The 14,773-nt window shown below is 52.0% G+C and overlaps 1 protein-coding gene across 3 annotated transcripts in view; it reads left to right on the top strand.

The window, feature by feature from the left end:
• Positions 1-14,773, top strand: part of haus5 (HAUS augmin-like complex, subunit 5) — a 158,042-nt gene that overhangs the window by 103,916 nt on the left and 39,353 nt on the right. For all 3 annotated transcript variants that reach the window (XR_010016715.1, XM_063038908.1, XM_063038909.1), the window contains exons 17-19: positions 7,502-7,613; positions 10,666-10,804; positions 11,806-11,938. Coding sequence is in view for 2 of the 3 variants with exons in the window: in XM_063038908.1 (XP_062894978.1) it covers positions 7,502-7,613; positions 10,666-10,804; positions 11,806-11,938 (384 nt within the window). In the remaining variant the exon portion in view is untranslated. The remainder of the gene's footprint in view (positions 1-7,501; positions 7,614-10,665; positions 10,805-11,805; positions 11,939-14,773) is intronic.

The following is a 14,773-nucleotide window of genomic DNA, read 5'->3' as shown; positions in this document are numbered from 1 at the left end:
GTGTGTGACCCGTCCCCCAGTGAGGGTCAGTGTGTGAAAGTGACCCATCCCCCAGTGAGGGTCAGTGTGTGTGTGTGTGAGAGACCCATCCCCCAGTGAGGGTCAGTGTGTGTGTGTGAACCATCCCCCAGTGAGGGTCAGTGTCCGTGTGTGACCCATCCCCCAGTGAGGGTCAGTGTGTGTGTGCGAGAGTGACCCATCCCCCAGTGAGAGTCAGTGTGTGTGTGCGAGAGTGACCCATCCCCGAGTGAGGGTCTGTGTGTGTGTGTGTGACCCATCCCCCAGTTAGAGTCAGTGTGTGTGTCTGTGTGTGACCCATCCCCCAGTGAGGGTTAGTGTGTGTGTGACCCATCGCCCAATGAGGGTCAGTGTGTGTGTGTGACCCATCCCCCAGTGAGGGTCAGTGTGTGTGTGTGTGTTTGTGACCCATCCCCCAGTGAGGGTCAGTGTGTGTGTCTGTGTGTGACCCATCCCCCAGTGAGGGTCAGTGTGTGTATGTGACCCATCCCCCATTGAGGGTATGTGTGTGTGTGCGAGAGTGACCCATCCCCCAGTGAGGGTCAGTGTCTCTGTGTGACCCATCCCCCAGTGAAGGTCAGTGTGTGTGTGTGTGAGACCCATCCCCCAGTGAGGGTCAGTGTGTGTGTGAGAGTGACCCATCCCCCAGTGAGGGGCAGTGTGTGTGAGTGACCCATCCCCCAGTGGGGGTCAGTGTCTGTGAGTGACCCATCCCCCAGTGAGGGTCAGTGTGTGTGTGAGAGTGACCCATCCCCCAGTGAGGGGCAGTGTGTGTGAGTGACCCATCCCCCAGTGAGGGTCAGTGTGTGTGTGTGTGAGACCCATCCCCCAGTGAGGGTCAGTGTGTGTGTGTGTGTGTGTGACCCATCCCCCAGTGAGGGTCAGTGTGTGTGCGAGAGTGACCCATCCCCCAGTGAGGGTCAGTGTCTCTGTGTGACCCATCCCCCAGTGAGGGTCAGTGTGTCTGTGTGTGACCCATCCCCCAGTGAGGGTCAGTGTGTGTGTGTGTGTGACCCATCCCCCAGTGAAGGTCAGTGTCTGTGTGTGACCCATCCCCCAGTGAGGGTCAGTGTGTGTATGTGACCCATCCCCCAGTGAGGGTCAGTGTCTGTGTGTGACTCATCCCCAGTGAGGGTCAGTGTGTGTGTGTGTGTGACCCATCCCCCAGTGAAGGTCAGTGTCTGTGTGTGACCCATCCCCCAGTGAGGGTCAGTGTGTGTATGTGACCCATCCCCCAGTGAGGGTCAGTGTCTCTGTGTGACCCATCCCCCAGTGAGGGTCAGTGTCTCTGTGTGACCCATCCCCCAGTGAGGGTCAGTGTGTGTGTGTGTGTGTGAGACCCATCCCCCAGTGAGGGTCAGTGTCTGTGTGTGACCCATCCCCCAGTGAGGGTCAGTGTGTGTGTTTGTGCGACCCATCCCCCAGTGAGGGTCAGTGTGTGTGTGACCTATCCCCCAGTGAGGGTCAGTGTGTGTGCGAGAGTGACCCATCCCCCAGTGAGGGTCAGTGTCTCTGTGTGACCCATCCCCCAGTGAGGGTCAGTGTGTGTGCGAGAGTGACCCATCCCCCAGTGAGGGTCAGTGTCTCTGTGTGACCCATCCCCCAGTGAGGGTCAGTGTGTGTGTGTGTGTGACCCATCCCCCAGTGAGGGTCAGTGTGTGTGTGTGTGTGTGACCCATCCCCCAGTGAGGGTCAGTGTTTGTGTGTGACCCATCCCCCAGTGAGGGTCAGTGTGTGTCTGTGTGTGACCCATCCCCCAGTGAGGGTCAGTGTCTGTGTGTGACCCATCCTCCAGTGAGGGTCAGTGTGTGTCTGTGTGTGACCCATCCCCCAGTGAAGGTCAGTGTCCGTGTGTGACCCATCCCCCAGTGAGGGTCAGTGTGTGTCTGTGTGTGACCCATCCCCCAGTGAGGGTCAGTGTCTGTGTGTGACCCATCCTCCAGTGAGCGTCAGTGTGTGTGTGACCTATCCCCCAGTGAGGGTCAGTGTGTGTGCGAGAGTGACCCATCCCCCAGTGAGGGTCAGTGTCTCTGTGTGACCCATCCCCCAGTGAGGGTCAGTGCGTGTGCGAGGGTGACCCATCCCCCAGTGAGGGTCAGTGTGTGTGTGACCTATCCCCTAGTGAGGGTCAGTGTGTGTGTTACCTATCCCCCAGTGAGGGTCAGTGTGTGTGTGTGTGTGTGTGTGTGTGTGACCCATCCCCCAGTGAGGGTCAGTGTGTGTGTGACCTATCCCCCAGTGAGGGTCAGTGTGTGTGCGAGAGTGACCCATCCCCCAGTGAGGGTCAGTGTGTGTGTGACCCATCCCCCAGTGAAGGTCAGTGTGTGTGTGTGTGACCCATCCCCCAGTGAGGGTCAGTGTGTGTGTGACCCATCCCCCAGTGAGGGTCAGTGTGTGTGTGTGACCCATCCCCCAGTGAGGGTCAGTGTGTGTCTGTGTGTGACCCATCCCCCAGTGAGGGTCAGTGTGTGTGTGTGTGACCCATCCCCCAGTGAGGGTCAGTGTGTGTGTGTGACCCATCCCCCAGTGAGGGTCAGTGTGTGTCTGTGTGTGACCCATCCCCCAGTGAGGGTCAGTGTCTGTGTGTGACCCATCCCCCAGTGAGGGTCAGTGTGTGTGTGTGTGACCCATCCCCCAGTGAGGGTCAGTGTCTGTGTGTGACCCATCCCCCAGTGAGGGTCAGTGTCCGTGTGTGACCCATCCCCCAGTGAGGGTCAGTGTCTGTGTGTGACCCATCCCCCAGTGAGGGTCAGTGTGTGTGTTTGTGCGACCCATCCCCCAGTGAGGGTCAGTGTGTGTGTGACCTATCCCCCAGTGAGGGTCAGTGTGTGTGCGAGAGTGACCCATCCCCCAGTGAGGGTCAGTGTCTCTGTGTGACCCATCCCCCAGTGAGGGTCAGTGTGTGTGCGAGAGTGACCCATCCCCCAGTGAGGGTCAGTGTCTCTGTGTGACCCATCCCCCAGTGAGGGTCAGTGTGTGTGTGTGTGTGACCCATCCCCCAGTGAGGGTCAGTGTGTGTGTGTGTGTGTGACCCATCCCCCAGTGAGGGTCAGTGTTTGTGTGTGACCCATCCCCCAGTGAGGGTCAGTGTGTGTCTGTGTGTGACCCATCCCCCAGTGAGGGTCAGTGTCTGTGTGTGACCCATCCTCCAGTGAGGGTCAGTGTGTGTCTGTGTGTGACCCATCCCCCAGTGAAGGTCAGTGTCCGTGTGTGACCCATCCCCCAGTGAGGGTCAGTGTGTGTCTGTGTGTGACCCATCCCCCAGTGAGGGTCAGTGTCTGTGTGTGACCCATCCTCCAGTGAGCGTCAGTGTGTGTGTGACCTATCCCCCAGTGAGGGTCAGTGTGTGTGCGAGAGTGACCCATCCCCCAGTGAGGGTCAGTGTCTCTGTGTGACCCATCCCCCAGTGAGGGTCAGTGCGTGTGCGAGGGTGACCCATCCCCCAGTGAGGGTCAGTGTGTGTGTGACCTATCCCCTAGTGAGGGTCAGTGTGTGTGTTACCTATCCCCCAGTGAGGGTCAGTGTGTGTGTGTGTGTGTGTGTGTGTGTGACCCATCCCCCAGTGAGGGTCAGTGTGTGTGTGACCTATCCCCCAGTGAGGGTCAGTGTGTGTGCGAGAGTGACCCATCCCCCAGTGAGGGTCAGTGTGTGTGTGACCCATCCCCCAGAGAAGGTCAGTGTGTGTGTGTGTGACCCATCCCCCAGAGAGGGTCAGTGTGTGTGTGACCCATCCCCCAGTGAGGGTCAGTGTGTGTGTGTGACCCATCCCCCAGTGAGGGTCAGTGTGTGTCTGTGTGTGACCCATCCCCCAGTGAGGGTCAGTGTGTGTGTGTGTGACCCATCCCCCAGTGAGGGTCAGTGTCTGTGTGTGACCCATCCCCCAGTGAGGGTCAGTGTGTGTCTGTGTGTGACCCATCCCCCAGTGAGGGTCAGTGTCTGTGTGTGACCCATCCCCCAGTGAGGGTCAGTGTGTGTGTGTGTGACCCATCCCCCAGTGAGGGTCAGTGTCTGTGTGTGACCCATCCCCCAGTGAGGGTCAGTGTCCGTGTGTGACCCATCCCCCAGTGAGGGTCAGTGTCCGTGTGTGACCCATCCCCCAGTGAGGGTCAGTGTGTGTCTGTGTGTGACCCATCCCCCAGTGAGGGTCAGTGTCTGTGTGTGACCCATCCTCCAGTGAGGGTCAGTGTGTGTCTGTGTGTGACCCATCCCCCAGTGAGGGTCAGTGTGTGTCTGTGTGTGACCCATCCCCCAGTGAAGGTCAGTGTCTGTGTGTGACCCATCCCCCAGTGAGGGTCAGTGTGTGTGTGACCTATCCCCCAGTGAGGGTCAGTGTGTGTGCGAGAGTGACCCATCCCCCAGTGAGGGTCAGTGTCTCTGTGTGACCCATCCCCCAGTGAGGGTCAGTGTGTGTCTGTGTGTGACCCATCCCCCAGTGAGGGTCAGTGTCTGTGTGTGACCCATCCCCCAGTGAGGGTCAGTGTCTGTGTGTGACCCATCCCCCAGTGAGGGTCAGTGTGTGTGCGAGAGTGACCCATCCTCCAGTGAGGGTCAGTGTGTGTGAGTGACCCATCCCCCAGTGAGGGTCAGTGTCTCTGTGTGACCCATCCCCCAGTGAGGGTCAGTGTGTGTGTGTGACCCATCCCCCAGTGAGGGTCAGTGTGTGTGTGTGACCCATCCCCCAGTGAGGGTCAGTGTCTGTGTGTGACCCATCCCCCAGTGAGGGTCAGTGTGTGTGTGTGACCCATCCCCCAGTGAGGGTCAGTGTGTGTCTGTGTGTGACCCATCCCCCAGTGAGGGTCAGTGTCTGTGTGTGACCCATCCCCCAGTGAGGGTCAGTGTGTGTCTGTGTGTGACCCATCCCCCAGTGAGGGTCAGTGTCTGTGTGTGACCCATCCTCCAGTGAGCGTCAGTGTGTGTCTGTGTGTGACCCATCCCCCAGTGAAGGTCAGTGTCCGTGTGTGACCCATCCCCCAGTGAGGGTCAGTGTGTGTGTATGACCAATCCCCCCCCAGTGAGGGTCAGTGTCCGTGTGTGACCCATCCCCCAGTGAGGGTCAGTGTGTGTGTGTGTGTGTGTGACCCATCCCCCAGTGAAGGTCAGTGTCTGTGTGTGACCCATCCCCCAGTGAGGGTCAGTGTGTGTGTGAGAGTGACCCATCCCCCAGTGAGGGTCAGTGTGTGTATGTGACCCATCCCCCAGTGAGGGTCAGTGTGTGTGTGACCCATCCCCCAGTGAGGGTCAGTGTGTGTATGTGACCCATCCCCCAGTGAGGGTCTGTGTGTGTGTGTGTGTCTGAGAGTGGCCCATCCCCCAGTGAGGGTCAGTGTGTGTATGTGACCCATCCCCCAGTGAGGGTCTGTGTGTGTGTGACCCATCCCCCAGTGAGGGTCTGTGTGTGTGTGTGAGAGTGGCCCATCCCCCAGTGAGGGTCAGCGTGTGTATGTGACCCACCCCCCATTGAGGGTCAGCGTGTGTGTGTGAGAGTGGCCCATCCCCCAGTGAGGGTCAGTGTGTGTGTGAGAGTGGCCCATCCCCCAGTGAGGGTCAGTGTCTGTGTGTGACCCATCCCCCAGTGAGGGTCAGTGTGTGTCTGTGTATGACCCATCCCCCAGTGAGGGTCAGTGTGTGTGTGTGTGTGACCCATCCCCCAGTGAGGGTCAGTGTGTGTCTGTGTATGACCCATCCCCCAGTGAGGGTCAGTGTGTGTGTGTGAGAGAGACCTCAGACAGATACAGACACAGAATCCAATCACTGGATTCTGGCCCATTGACACTGCACTGGGGAAGAGAATAGATACATGCTCATGTTGATTAGAGAGACAGTTTTTGCCCATGCAAGAATGCACACACTAAATGCTGAGAGGGGAGGGAGGCATACTATTTGAACTGTAGATGATGGAGGGTGAGCTGTGGGAAAGGGTCTCTGTCGTCTCTCATTCCTGTCTTGATGAAGGGTCTCAGCCCAAAACAGTGACTGTTCATTTCCCTCCATAGATGCTGCCTGACCTGAGTTCCTCCAGTATTCTGAGATAAATGTAGCTGTTTATTGGTAACCATTGACAATATCAGCGTGAGATCAGGAAAGGCATGAAGTGCCCCTGAATTGCTGGCATATGCCGTGAAATCTGTTGTTTTGCAGCAGCAGTACAATCCATAATTTGAAAACTATAATGATAATTAGAAGTGCATATATAAAATAAATTAAATCAGTGGTGCTAAAATAGAGAACGAAAGGTGAGGTAGCATTCATGAATTCGTGGACTGTTCAGAAATCTGATAGCAGAGGGAGAAGAAGCTGTCACTGAAACATTGGTTGTGCATTTTCAGTCTCCTGATGGTAGCAATGAGAAGAGGTGATGGGGATCCGTAATGACAGATGCTGTATGTTTGCTCATTGCCTTTTGAAGGTGTCCTGGATTCTGGGGAGGCTTGTGCCCGTGATTACAACTTTCTGCAACTTTTTCTGAGCCTTTGTAGTGGCCCCTCCTTAACCAGCCGGTGATGCAACCAATTAATGAATGCTGTCCACAGTACATCTGTAGAAACTTGCAAGTATCTTTGACATACCAAGTCTCCTCAAACTCCTAAAGGAATATGGCTGTTGCCGTGCTGCCTTTGTAAATGATCAATATGTTGGGTGTGGTAGAGATCTTCAGAGATGTTGACACCTAGGAACTTGAAACTGTTCACCCTTTCCACCGTTGATCCCTCGATGAGGTCTGGTGTGTGTTCCCTCGACTTCCCCTTCCTGAAGTCCGCAATCAATTCCTTGGTCTTACTGAGACTGAGGGCAAGGGTGTTGTTGAGACACCAATCAACTAGCCGACCTACCTCACTCCCGTACACCACCTCATCACCTTTTGAAATTCGGCCAACAATAGTTGTGTCATCGGCAAATCTGTAGATGGTGTTTGAGCTGTGCCTAGCCACACAGTCGTGGGTGTAGAGAGAGTAGAGCAGTGGCGAAGCATGCATCCTTGTGTCGTGGCAGTGTTGACTGTTAGTGAAGGGGAAATGTTATTTCTGATCCGCACTGACTGTGGTCTCTGGCCATCTTTTGTTTTAGCATATTGTTAAAGGTCAGTCCCTCCCACTGATTACACAGGTCACTGTTGTCACTTTATATTCTGGCTCGTTCTACAGTCAGGAACTGTCCCTCAACACTGCAACAAGATGGGGTGTATTTTAGGTGTCTGGAGTTTTCATAAGCTTTTGGAACTGACAGCAATATTGAATATTTGAAGGGTGAAACTGGCATGCACACACACAGACTGACACCAACAGACATAGATGTACAGGTGAAGACAGGCGCACAGACGGACACACAGGTCTTTTGAGCCAAGAACGATATCCCTCGTTACCAGTTGCATGGGGTGGGAGCTACTGACTGTCTCTGTCTCCACCCCACCCCTCCGTACTGCCCATCAGCATCCCCTGGCTGCCCTAGCTGCTTCACTGTGTTGATGTGTGTGCTTCTTCTCCAGGACTCAGAGGGTTCCCGCGCACACCCTGTCAATCCACAGAATGGAGAGCTCAATGAACAACCCACAGTTTTACCGGCGCCTCATGGACCTGCTTTCATTCCCCCTCTACAAGGTCGGTTCGGAAATGCTTTATTGGATGAAGAGTAGTCATATTTCTCACATGTGTGTCGAAACAGTGAAATGCATCGTTTGCACCAAGGATGTGCTGGGAGCAGCCCACGGGTGTCGCCATGCTTCCAGCACCAACATAGCTTGTCCACAGCTTTCTAACCCTAACCCGCCTGTCTTGGGAATGTGTGGGAGGAATCCCGCTTGGTCACAGGAGAATGTACAATTCCTTACAGATAGTGGCAGGAATTGAACCCCAATCGCTGGCACTGTAGTAGTGTTACACTAACCACTGCGCTACATGCACCAATGTCACACGTAACATTTTCTTCGTAAGCCCATCGCCCCTGCTGGACCATAAACCGTCAACAACAGCTCACCAGGTTCCTCTGTCCTGGTCCATAGAAGATTGACCTGCCCTGTTTTCACCACACGACTTCATAGGTCGTCTAGGTCAAGATCCTTCCTCTCCCAGGGATGAGGTCTTTGGAGCTTCTGTTGGCATTTCTATAGCTCTGGGCTTTTACAGGAGTGGGGTGCTAGCCCCATGCCCACCCCTTCTCCTTTCGCAGCCGGGCTTGGGGTCTTCTGTGGTGGAGCTCACATGTAACATAGAATGAAAAATTAGTTTCGCCCGCCATCCATACAGACGGCAGTACAACAGTGTGGCGAGGTAATACATTGGAAAAGCTATAACAATGCAGAATTAGAGTCACAGAGAGAACGCAGTGCTATAGACACTAAAGTGCAAGTGCCAGGGAGCTAGATTGTACGATCAAGAGTGCATCTCATCATACTAGGGGACCATTCAAGCGACTTTGAGCCCGTTGGTACCTGCTTTCAGGCGTTTGTATCTGCTGCCCGATGGGAGGCGGGAGAGGGAAGAATGTGCAGAGGGGTCTTTGATTATGCTGGCTGCATTACTGAGGCAGTGAGAAGTGTAGAGAGAGTTCACGGGGTGGGGGGGGGTGGGGAAGCTAATTTCTGTGAAGGTACACATCTTGTCATTATAACTGCTTCAATACTGTGCGGGTATTATTAACATGCCAGTATTAATCACGGAGTTAGAATGTAGAACAGTACAACACAGGAACAGGCACTTCGACTCACCGTTCCTTACATATCTAAGAAACTCTTGAACACCTCTATCGTATCTGAATCCACCACTGCCAGTCCCGACAGCGCATTCCAGGCACCCACGACTCTCTGTAACAAAATAAACTGGGCTGACACATCTCCTTTGAAATTACCCCCTCTCACCTTCATTGCCACCCTCTGGTGTTAGACATTGAGACCCTGGGGGAGAAAGACTGACTGCCTTAATCTATGCTTCTTCTAATATTCTAATTAGTGACTATCATACTCTTATAAACTTCTATCAGGTCTCATCACAGCCTCCACTGTTTCAGAGAAAATAATCCAAGTTTGTCCAACCCCATCCTCTCCAAAGACTCCACATCCTTTCTGTAATGGGACAGCCAGAACTGAATACAATACTCTGGATGTTTTATAAAGTTGCAACATCACTTACTGACGAATGAACTCAGATGGTCAACTAATAAAGGCAAGCATGCCATTTGCCGCCTTAACCTCCCTTTCGACCTGTCCAGCCAAAGTTAGATAAAACCTTGCACTGGGACACTGCTGGAATAGGTAGACAGGGTGGTGCAGAAGACATCTGGCACTCTGCCCTTCATCATTTAGGGCAATGAGTACAGCAGTTGGGATGTCATGTTTCAGCTGTACAGGACATTGTGGAGACCACTGTTGGAGTTTTGTGTGCTGTTCTGGTTACCAGCTATGGGATGGATGTCATTAAGCTGTAAAGGGTGCAGGAAAGAGTCACAAAGATGTAGCCTGGACCATAAGATGTAGGAGCAGAATTGAGCCATTTGGCCCAGATAGTCTGCTCTGCCTTTTCATCATGGCTGATCCATTTCCCCTCAGTCCCAACGTCCTGCCATCTCCCCGTATCCCTTCATGCCCTGACTAGTTAAGAATCTATCAGCCTCTGCCTTAAATATATCCAGTGACTTGGCTCCACAGCCACCTGTGGCAACGAATTCCACAGATTCACCACTCACTAACTAAAGAAATTCCTGCATCTCTGTTCCAAATGGGGCTCTATTCGGAGGCTGTGTCCTCTGGGACTCCCACACCATAGGAAGCATCCTCTTCACATCCTCGCTGTCAAGGCCTTTCAACATTTGATAGGTTTCAATGAGGTACCCAGTATTCTTCTGAATTCCTGTGAGTATAGGCCCAGAGCCATTAAACGCTGTCCATATGATAAGCCTTTCAGTCCCAGAAGTGAAGGGGGCTAATAGAGTTTTATAAAACCATGAGGGGCTCGGATAAAGGGGACAGTCATAGACTTTCCCTCCAGGGTAGGGGAGTCTAAAACTAGAGGGCACAGGCTTAAGGTGAGAGGGGAAAGATTTAAAAGGAAAGTTTTTCCACATGGAAGGTAATGGGTTTCTGGAACAAAAGAAGTAAGTGATAGAGACAGGGATATTAACAGCTTTTTAAAAGACTCTTGGACAGGTTCATGGATAGGGAAGGTTTGGAGAGATGTGGGCCAAACTCGGCAAATGGGACTGTAAATCAGGAGTGTGATGAGACACTCTTCACTTGCCTGGGTGGAGTTGGTCCTTGCACTCCACATCCACCACGTTACCTGGCCTGCACCGACAGGTCAGGAGTGTGATAGGGCACTCCCTACTTGCCTGGGTGAAGTTGGCAGTCCTTGCACTCCACGTTACACAGGCAAATGGAACCAGGTCACCTGGTCAGCACAGGCAAGTTGGGCTAAAGAACCTCTTTCCATGCAGAATGACTGACTCTCAAACACACATGGGAAGTGGGAAGAGTCTCCGAGCAGGGCACCGAAGCACCTCTCATGCGGGGAGATCGAGGGCAGGATAAATCAGCCATGGAGCTGGAGTGGGAACAGGACCTTCGAGCGCTAGGAAATAGCATTTTGTCCGGAAGCAGGCTGCAGGATGTTGGGGTGGAGAGCCTGGACAGACTCTGACTGGGACTGCCCTCTTCCACAGGCTCCTGAACATCTGATCGATGAGGCAGCTGAGAGGAAGATGGAGAGGGAAGCCCTGCAGATGCTGCTGGGCCAGCAGAGAGAGGCGCTGGAGGCTGTACAACAGCAGCGGGCAAACCTGTCAGTCACTGACACCCAGGGTGAGTCACAGAACCAGGCCACAAGAGGTGGATGCAGTACTCCCCCCACTGCCCCCTCCCTTGCCATTCACAGTGATCCCCACCTGGTGGAATCCTGTTACTGTCACTCAGTGCCCTGACGTGGGGCAAGGGCTGTGGTGTGTGGTGTCCGACGGCTGGGGTGAGGAAGCAGGGATCAGTGGTTTTGGTGACAGGAAGGGGGTGAATCTCTGACCCTGCGACATCGAGATGAACTTTATTTCCCACCAACTGTCCCCTCCTTAATGTTCCTCCCCATTCTGGGGAATTTTGATGGGAGATGGATCTGATCTGGATGCCTTGCGGTTCACCTCCCTCGTCACCACTCCTTCAATAGACAATAGGTGCAGGAGTAGGCCATTCGGCCCTTCGTGCCAGCATCACCATTTACTGTGATCATGGCTGATCATCCACAATTAGTATACTTTTCCCGCCTTCTCCCCATATCTCTTCACTCTGCTATCTTTAAGAGCTCTAACTCTTTCTTGAAAGAATCCAGAGAATTGGCCTCCACTGCCTTCTGAGGCAGAGCATTCCACAGAACCACAACCCTCTGTGTGAAAAAGTTTTTCCTCAACTCCGTTCTAAATTGTCTACCCCTTATTCTTACATTATGGCCACTGGTTCTGGACTCCCCCAACATCAGGAACGTGTTTCTTGCCTCTAGCATGTCCAATCCCTTAATAATTTTATATGTTTCAATCAGATCCTCTCTCATCCTTGTAAATTCCAGTGTATACAACCCCAGTTGCTCCAATCTTTCAACATATGACAGTCCCTCCATCCCTTCATCACTTCTTCCCTCCCGTCCATTCCACAGTGTGGCACTCTCTCACTTCCAGAGGGGTGGGGAACTGAGGTAACATTGATTCCTGTCAAGGCCCCGAAATCAGGGTTGGGAAGTGGTCGGGTAAGTGTCTCCCGGTGACTGGTGCGTACTTTGCCCCCGGCTCGTGATGCTGATTGGTCTGCCCTCTCCCTAGCCCTGGTGGAACGTGTGCAGGAACTGGACGAGCGCTGTGTGAGGGAGACCATCCCAGCCATCCACAGAATACTCGAACAGTGCCAGCAGGCTCTCAACTTCACCCACACCCTGAACCAGGATATCAATGACTGGTGAGTGTCAAATTCTGGCTCGGTTACTTTTGCCACTTGGATATCAGTAGGTCAGGTTTAATTGCCATTCAATTGCCGTACACATGAATACAGTCAAACGAAATGGTGTTTCTCCAGGGCTCAGGTGCAAAACACAGAACCAACAGTCATCACAGTGCACAGCACATGCCATTGGGGGTCAATGTTGAATATTGCGTCCTGGCTGTCCACGCGATACGCAAGCCAGGGCAGTATGATATGGAGAGCAAGCTGTTTCCTATGCAGCAGGCTCCCCCTCTCCATGCAGCCGATGAACGCAAAGCATTGGCAGAGACCGATTATGGCATCAGTGGCAACGCAGGAATTGTTAGTCAGCATTAAACGCAACGTAGGACTACCTTAGGGACTCCAGCTCTGGGTTTTTCTTAGTTTACTTCCGAAGCCTTCTCCGTAAATAGGTATAGCCGCAAAGCAGAGGAGGTTTGAGATCCACGCAAAATGCTGGTGGAACACAGCAGGCCAGACAGCATCCATAGGAAGAAGCACAGCCGATGTTTCGGGCCGAGACCCTTAGTCAGGACTAACTGAAAGAAGAGATAGTATGGCTTGCTGCGTTCCACCGGCATTTTGTGTGTGTTGCTTGAATTTCCAGCATCTGCTGATTTTCTTGTGTTTGAGATCAGAGTTTTACTTCTCCAAAATGAGCTGCCAACCACGGCTGACAAGCCATGTGCCTGAAGCAACTGGTTTTATAGAACATAGATTAGTACAGCACAGTACAGGCCCTTTGACCCACAATGTTGTGCCAACCCTTTAACCCTGCCTCCCATATAACCCCCCCACCTTAAATTCCTCCATACACCTGTCTAGTAGTCTCCTAAATTTCACTAGTGTATCTGCCTCCACCACTGACTCAGGCAGTGCATTCCATGCACCACCACTCTCTTGAGTAAAAAACCTATCTCTAATATCCCCCTTGAACTTCCCACCCCTTACCTTAAAGCCATGTCCTCTTATATTGAGTAGTGGTGCCCTGGGAAAGAGGCGCTGACTGTCCACTCTATCTATTCCTCTTAATATCTTGTATACCTCTATCATGTCTCCTCTCATCCTCCTTCTCTCCAAAGAGTAAAGCCCGAGCTCCCTTAATCTCTGATCATAACGCCTACTCTCTAAACCAGGCAGCATCCTGGTAAATCTCCTCTGTACCCTTTCCAATGCTTCCACATCCTTCCTATAGTGAGGCGACCAGAACTGGACACAGTACTCCAAGTGTGGCCTAACCAGAGTTATATGCAGTTGCATTATTACCTCGCGACTCTTAAACTCTGTCACTCGACTTATGAAAGCTAACACCCCATAAGCTTTCTTAACTACCCTATCTACCTGTGAGGCAACTTTCAGGGATCTGTGGACATGTACCCCCAGATCCTTCTGCTCCTCCACACGACTAAGTATCCTGCCATTTACTTTGTACTCTGCCTTGGAGTTTGTCCTTCCAAGGTGTACCACCTCACACTTCTCCGGGTTGAACTCCATCTGCCACTTCTCAACCCACTTCTGCATCCTATCAATGTCTCTCTGCAATCTTCAACAATCCTCTACACTATCCACAACACCACCAACCTTTGTGTCGTCTGCAAACTTGCCAACCCACCCTTCTACCCTCACATCCAGGTCGTTAATCAAAATCACGAAAAGCAGAGGCCCCAGAACTGATCCTTGTGGGACACCACTAGTCACAACCCTCCAATCCGGATGTACTCCCTCCACCACGACCCTCTGCTTTCTGCAGGCAAGCCAATTCTGAATCCACCTGGCCAAACTTCCCTGGATCCCATGCCTTCTGACTTTCTGAATAAGCCTACCGTGTGGAACCTTGTCAAATGCCTTACTAAAATCCATATAGATCACATCCACTGCACTACCCTCATCTATATGCCTGGTCACCTCCTCAAAGAACTCTATCAGGCTTGTTAGACACGATCTGCCCTTCACAAAGCCATGCTGACTGTCCCTGATCAGACATAACAAACAACTATCCTGCTTGATATTTCTTCAAAGAATTCCAATAGATTTGTCAGGCTAGGTTTTTCCTTAAGGGAACCATGCTGATTACAGCCTATTTTATCATGTGCCTCCAAGTACTCCAAAACCACATCATTAGCAATTGACTCCAACATCTTCCCAACCTCTGAGGTTAGACTAACTGGCTTATAATTTCATTTCTTCTGCCTCTCTCCCTCCTTGAAGAGTGGAGTGACATTTGCAATTTTCTATTCCTCCAGAACCATACCAGAAACAATTGATTTTTGAAAGATCATTATAATCCATAATCTCTTCATCCACCTCATTCAGAACTCTGGGGTGTACACCATCTGGTCCAGGTGATTTATCTGCCTTCAGACCTTTCAGTTTCCCAAGAACCTTCTGAGTAATGGCAACTTCACACACTTCTGCCCCATGACACTCGAACTTCCATCATACTGTTAGTGTCTTCCATAGTGAAGACTGATGCAAAATACTTATTCAGTTCATCTGCCATTTCCTTCTCCCCAATCACTACCTCTCCAGCATCATTTCCCAGCAATCTAATATCTACACTTGCATCTCTTTTTGCATATCTGAAGAAACTTTTGGTATCCTCTTTAATATTGTTGTTTAGCTTACCTTCGTGTTCTATTTTTTCCTTCTTTTTGACTTTTTGTTGCCTTCTGTTGATTTTTTAAAAGCTTCCCAAAATGCTCTAACTCCCCACTAATTTTTGTTGTATTATATGCTGTCTCTTTGGCTTTAACCTGTCAGCCATGGTTATGTCATCCTGCCATTAGAATATTTCTTCTTTGGGATGTATCT

The sequence above is a fragment of the Mobula hypostoma genome, assembly GCF_963921235.1.
Source record: "Mobula hypostoma chromosome 8 unlocalized genomic scaffold, sMobHyp1.1 SUPER_8_unloc_1, whole genome shotgun sequence".
Lineage (NCBI taxonomy): Eukaryota > Metazoa > Chordata > Chondrichthyes > Myliobatiformes > Myliobatidae > Mobula > Mobula hypostoma.
The sequence above is the reverse complement of the archived record's forward strand: the minus strand, read 5'-3'. Positions and strand labels throughout refer to the sequence as shown.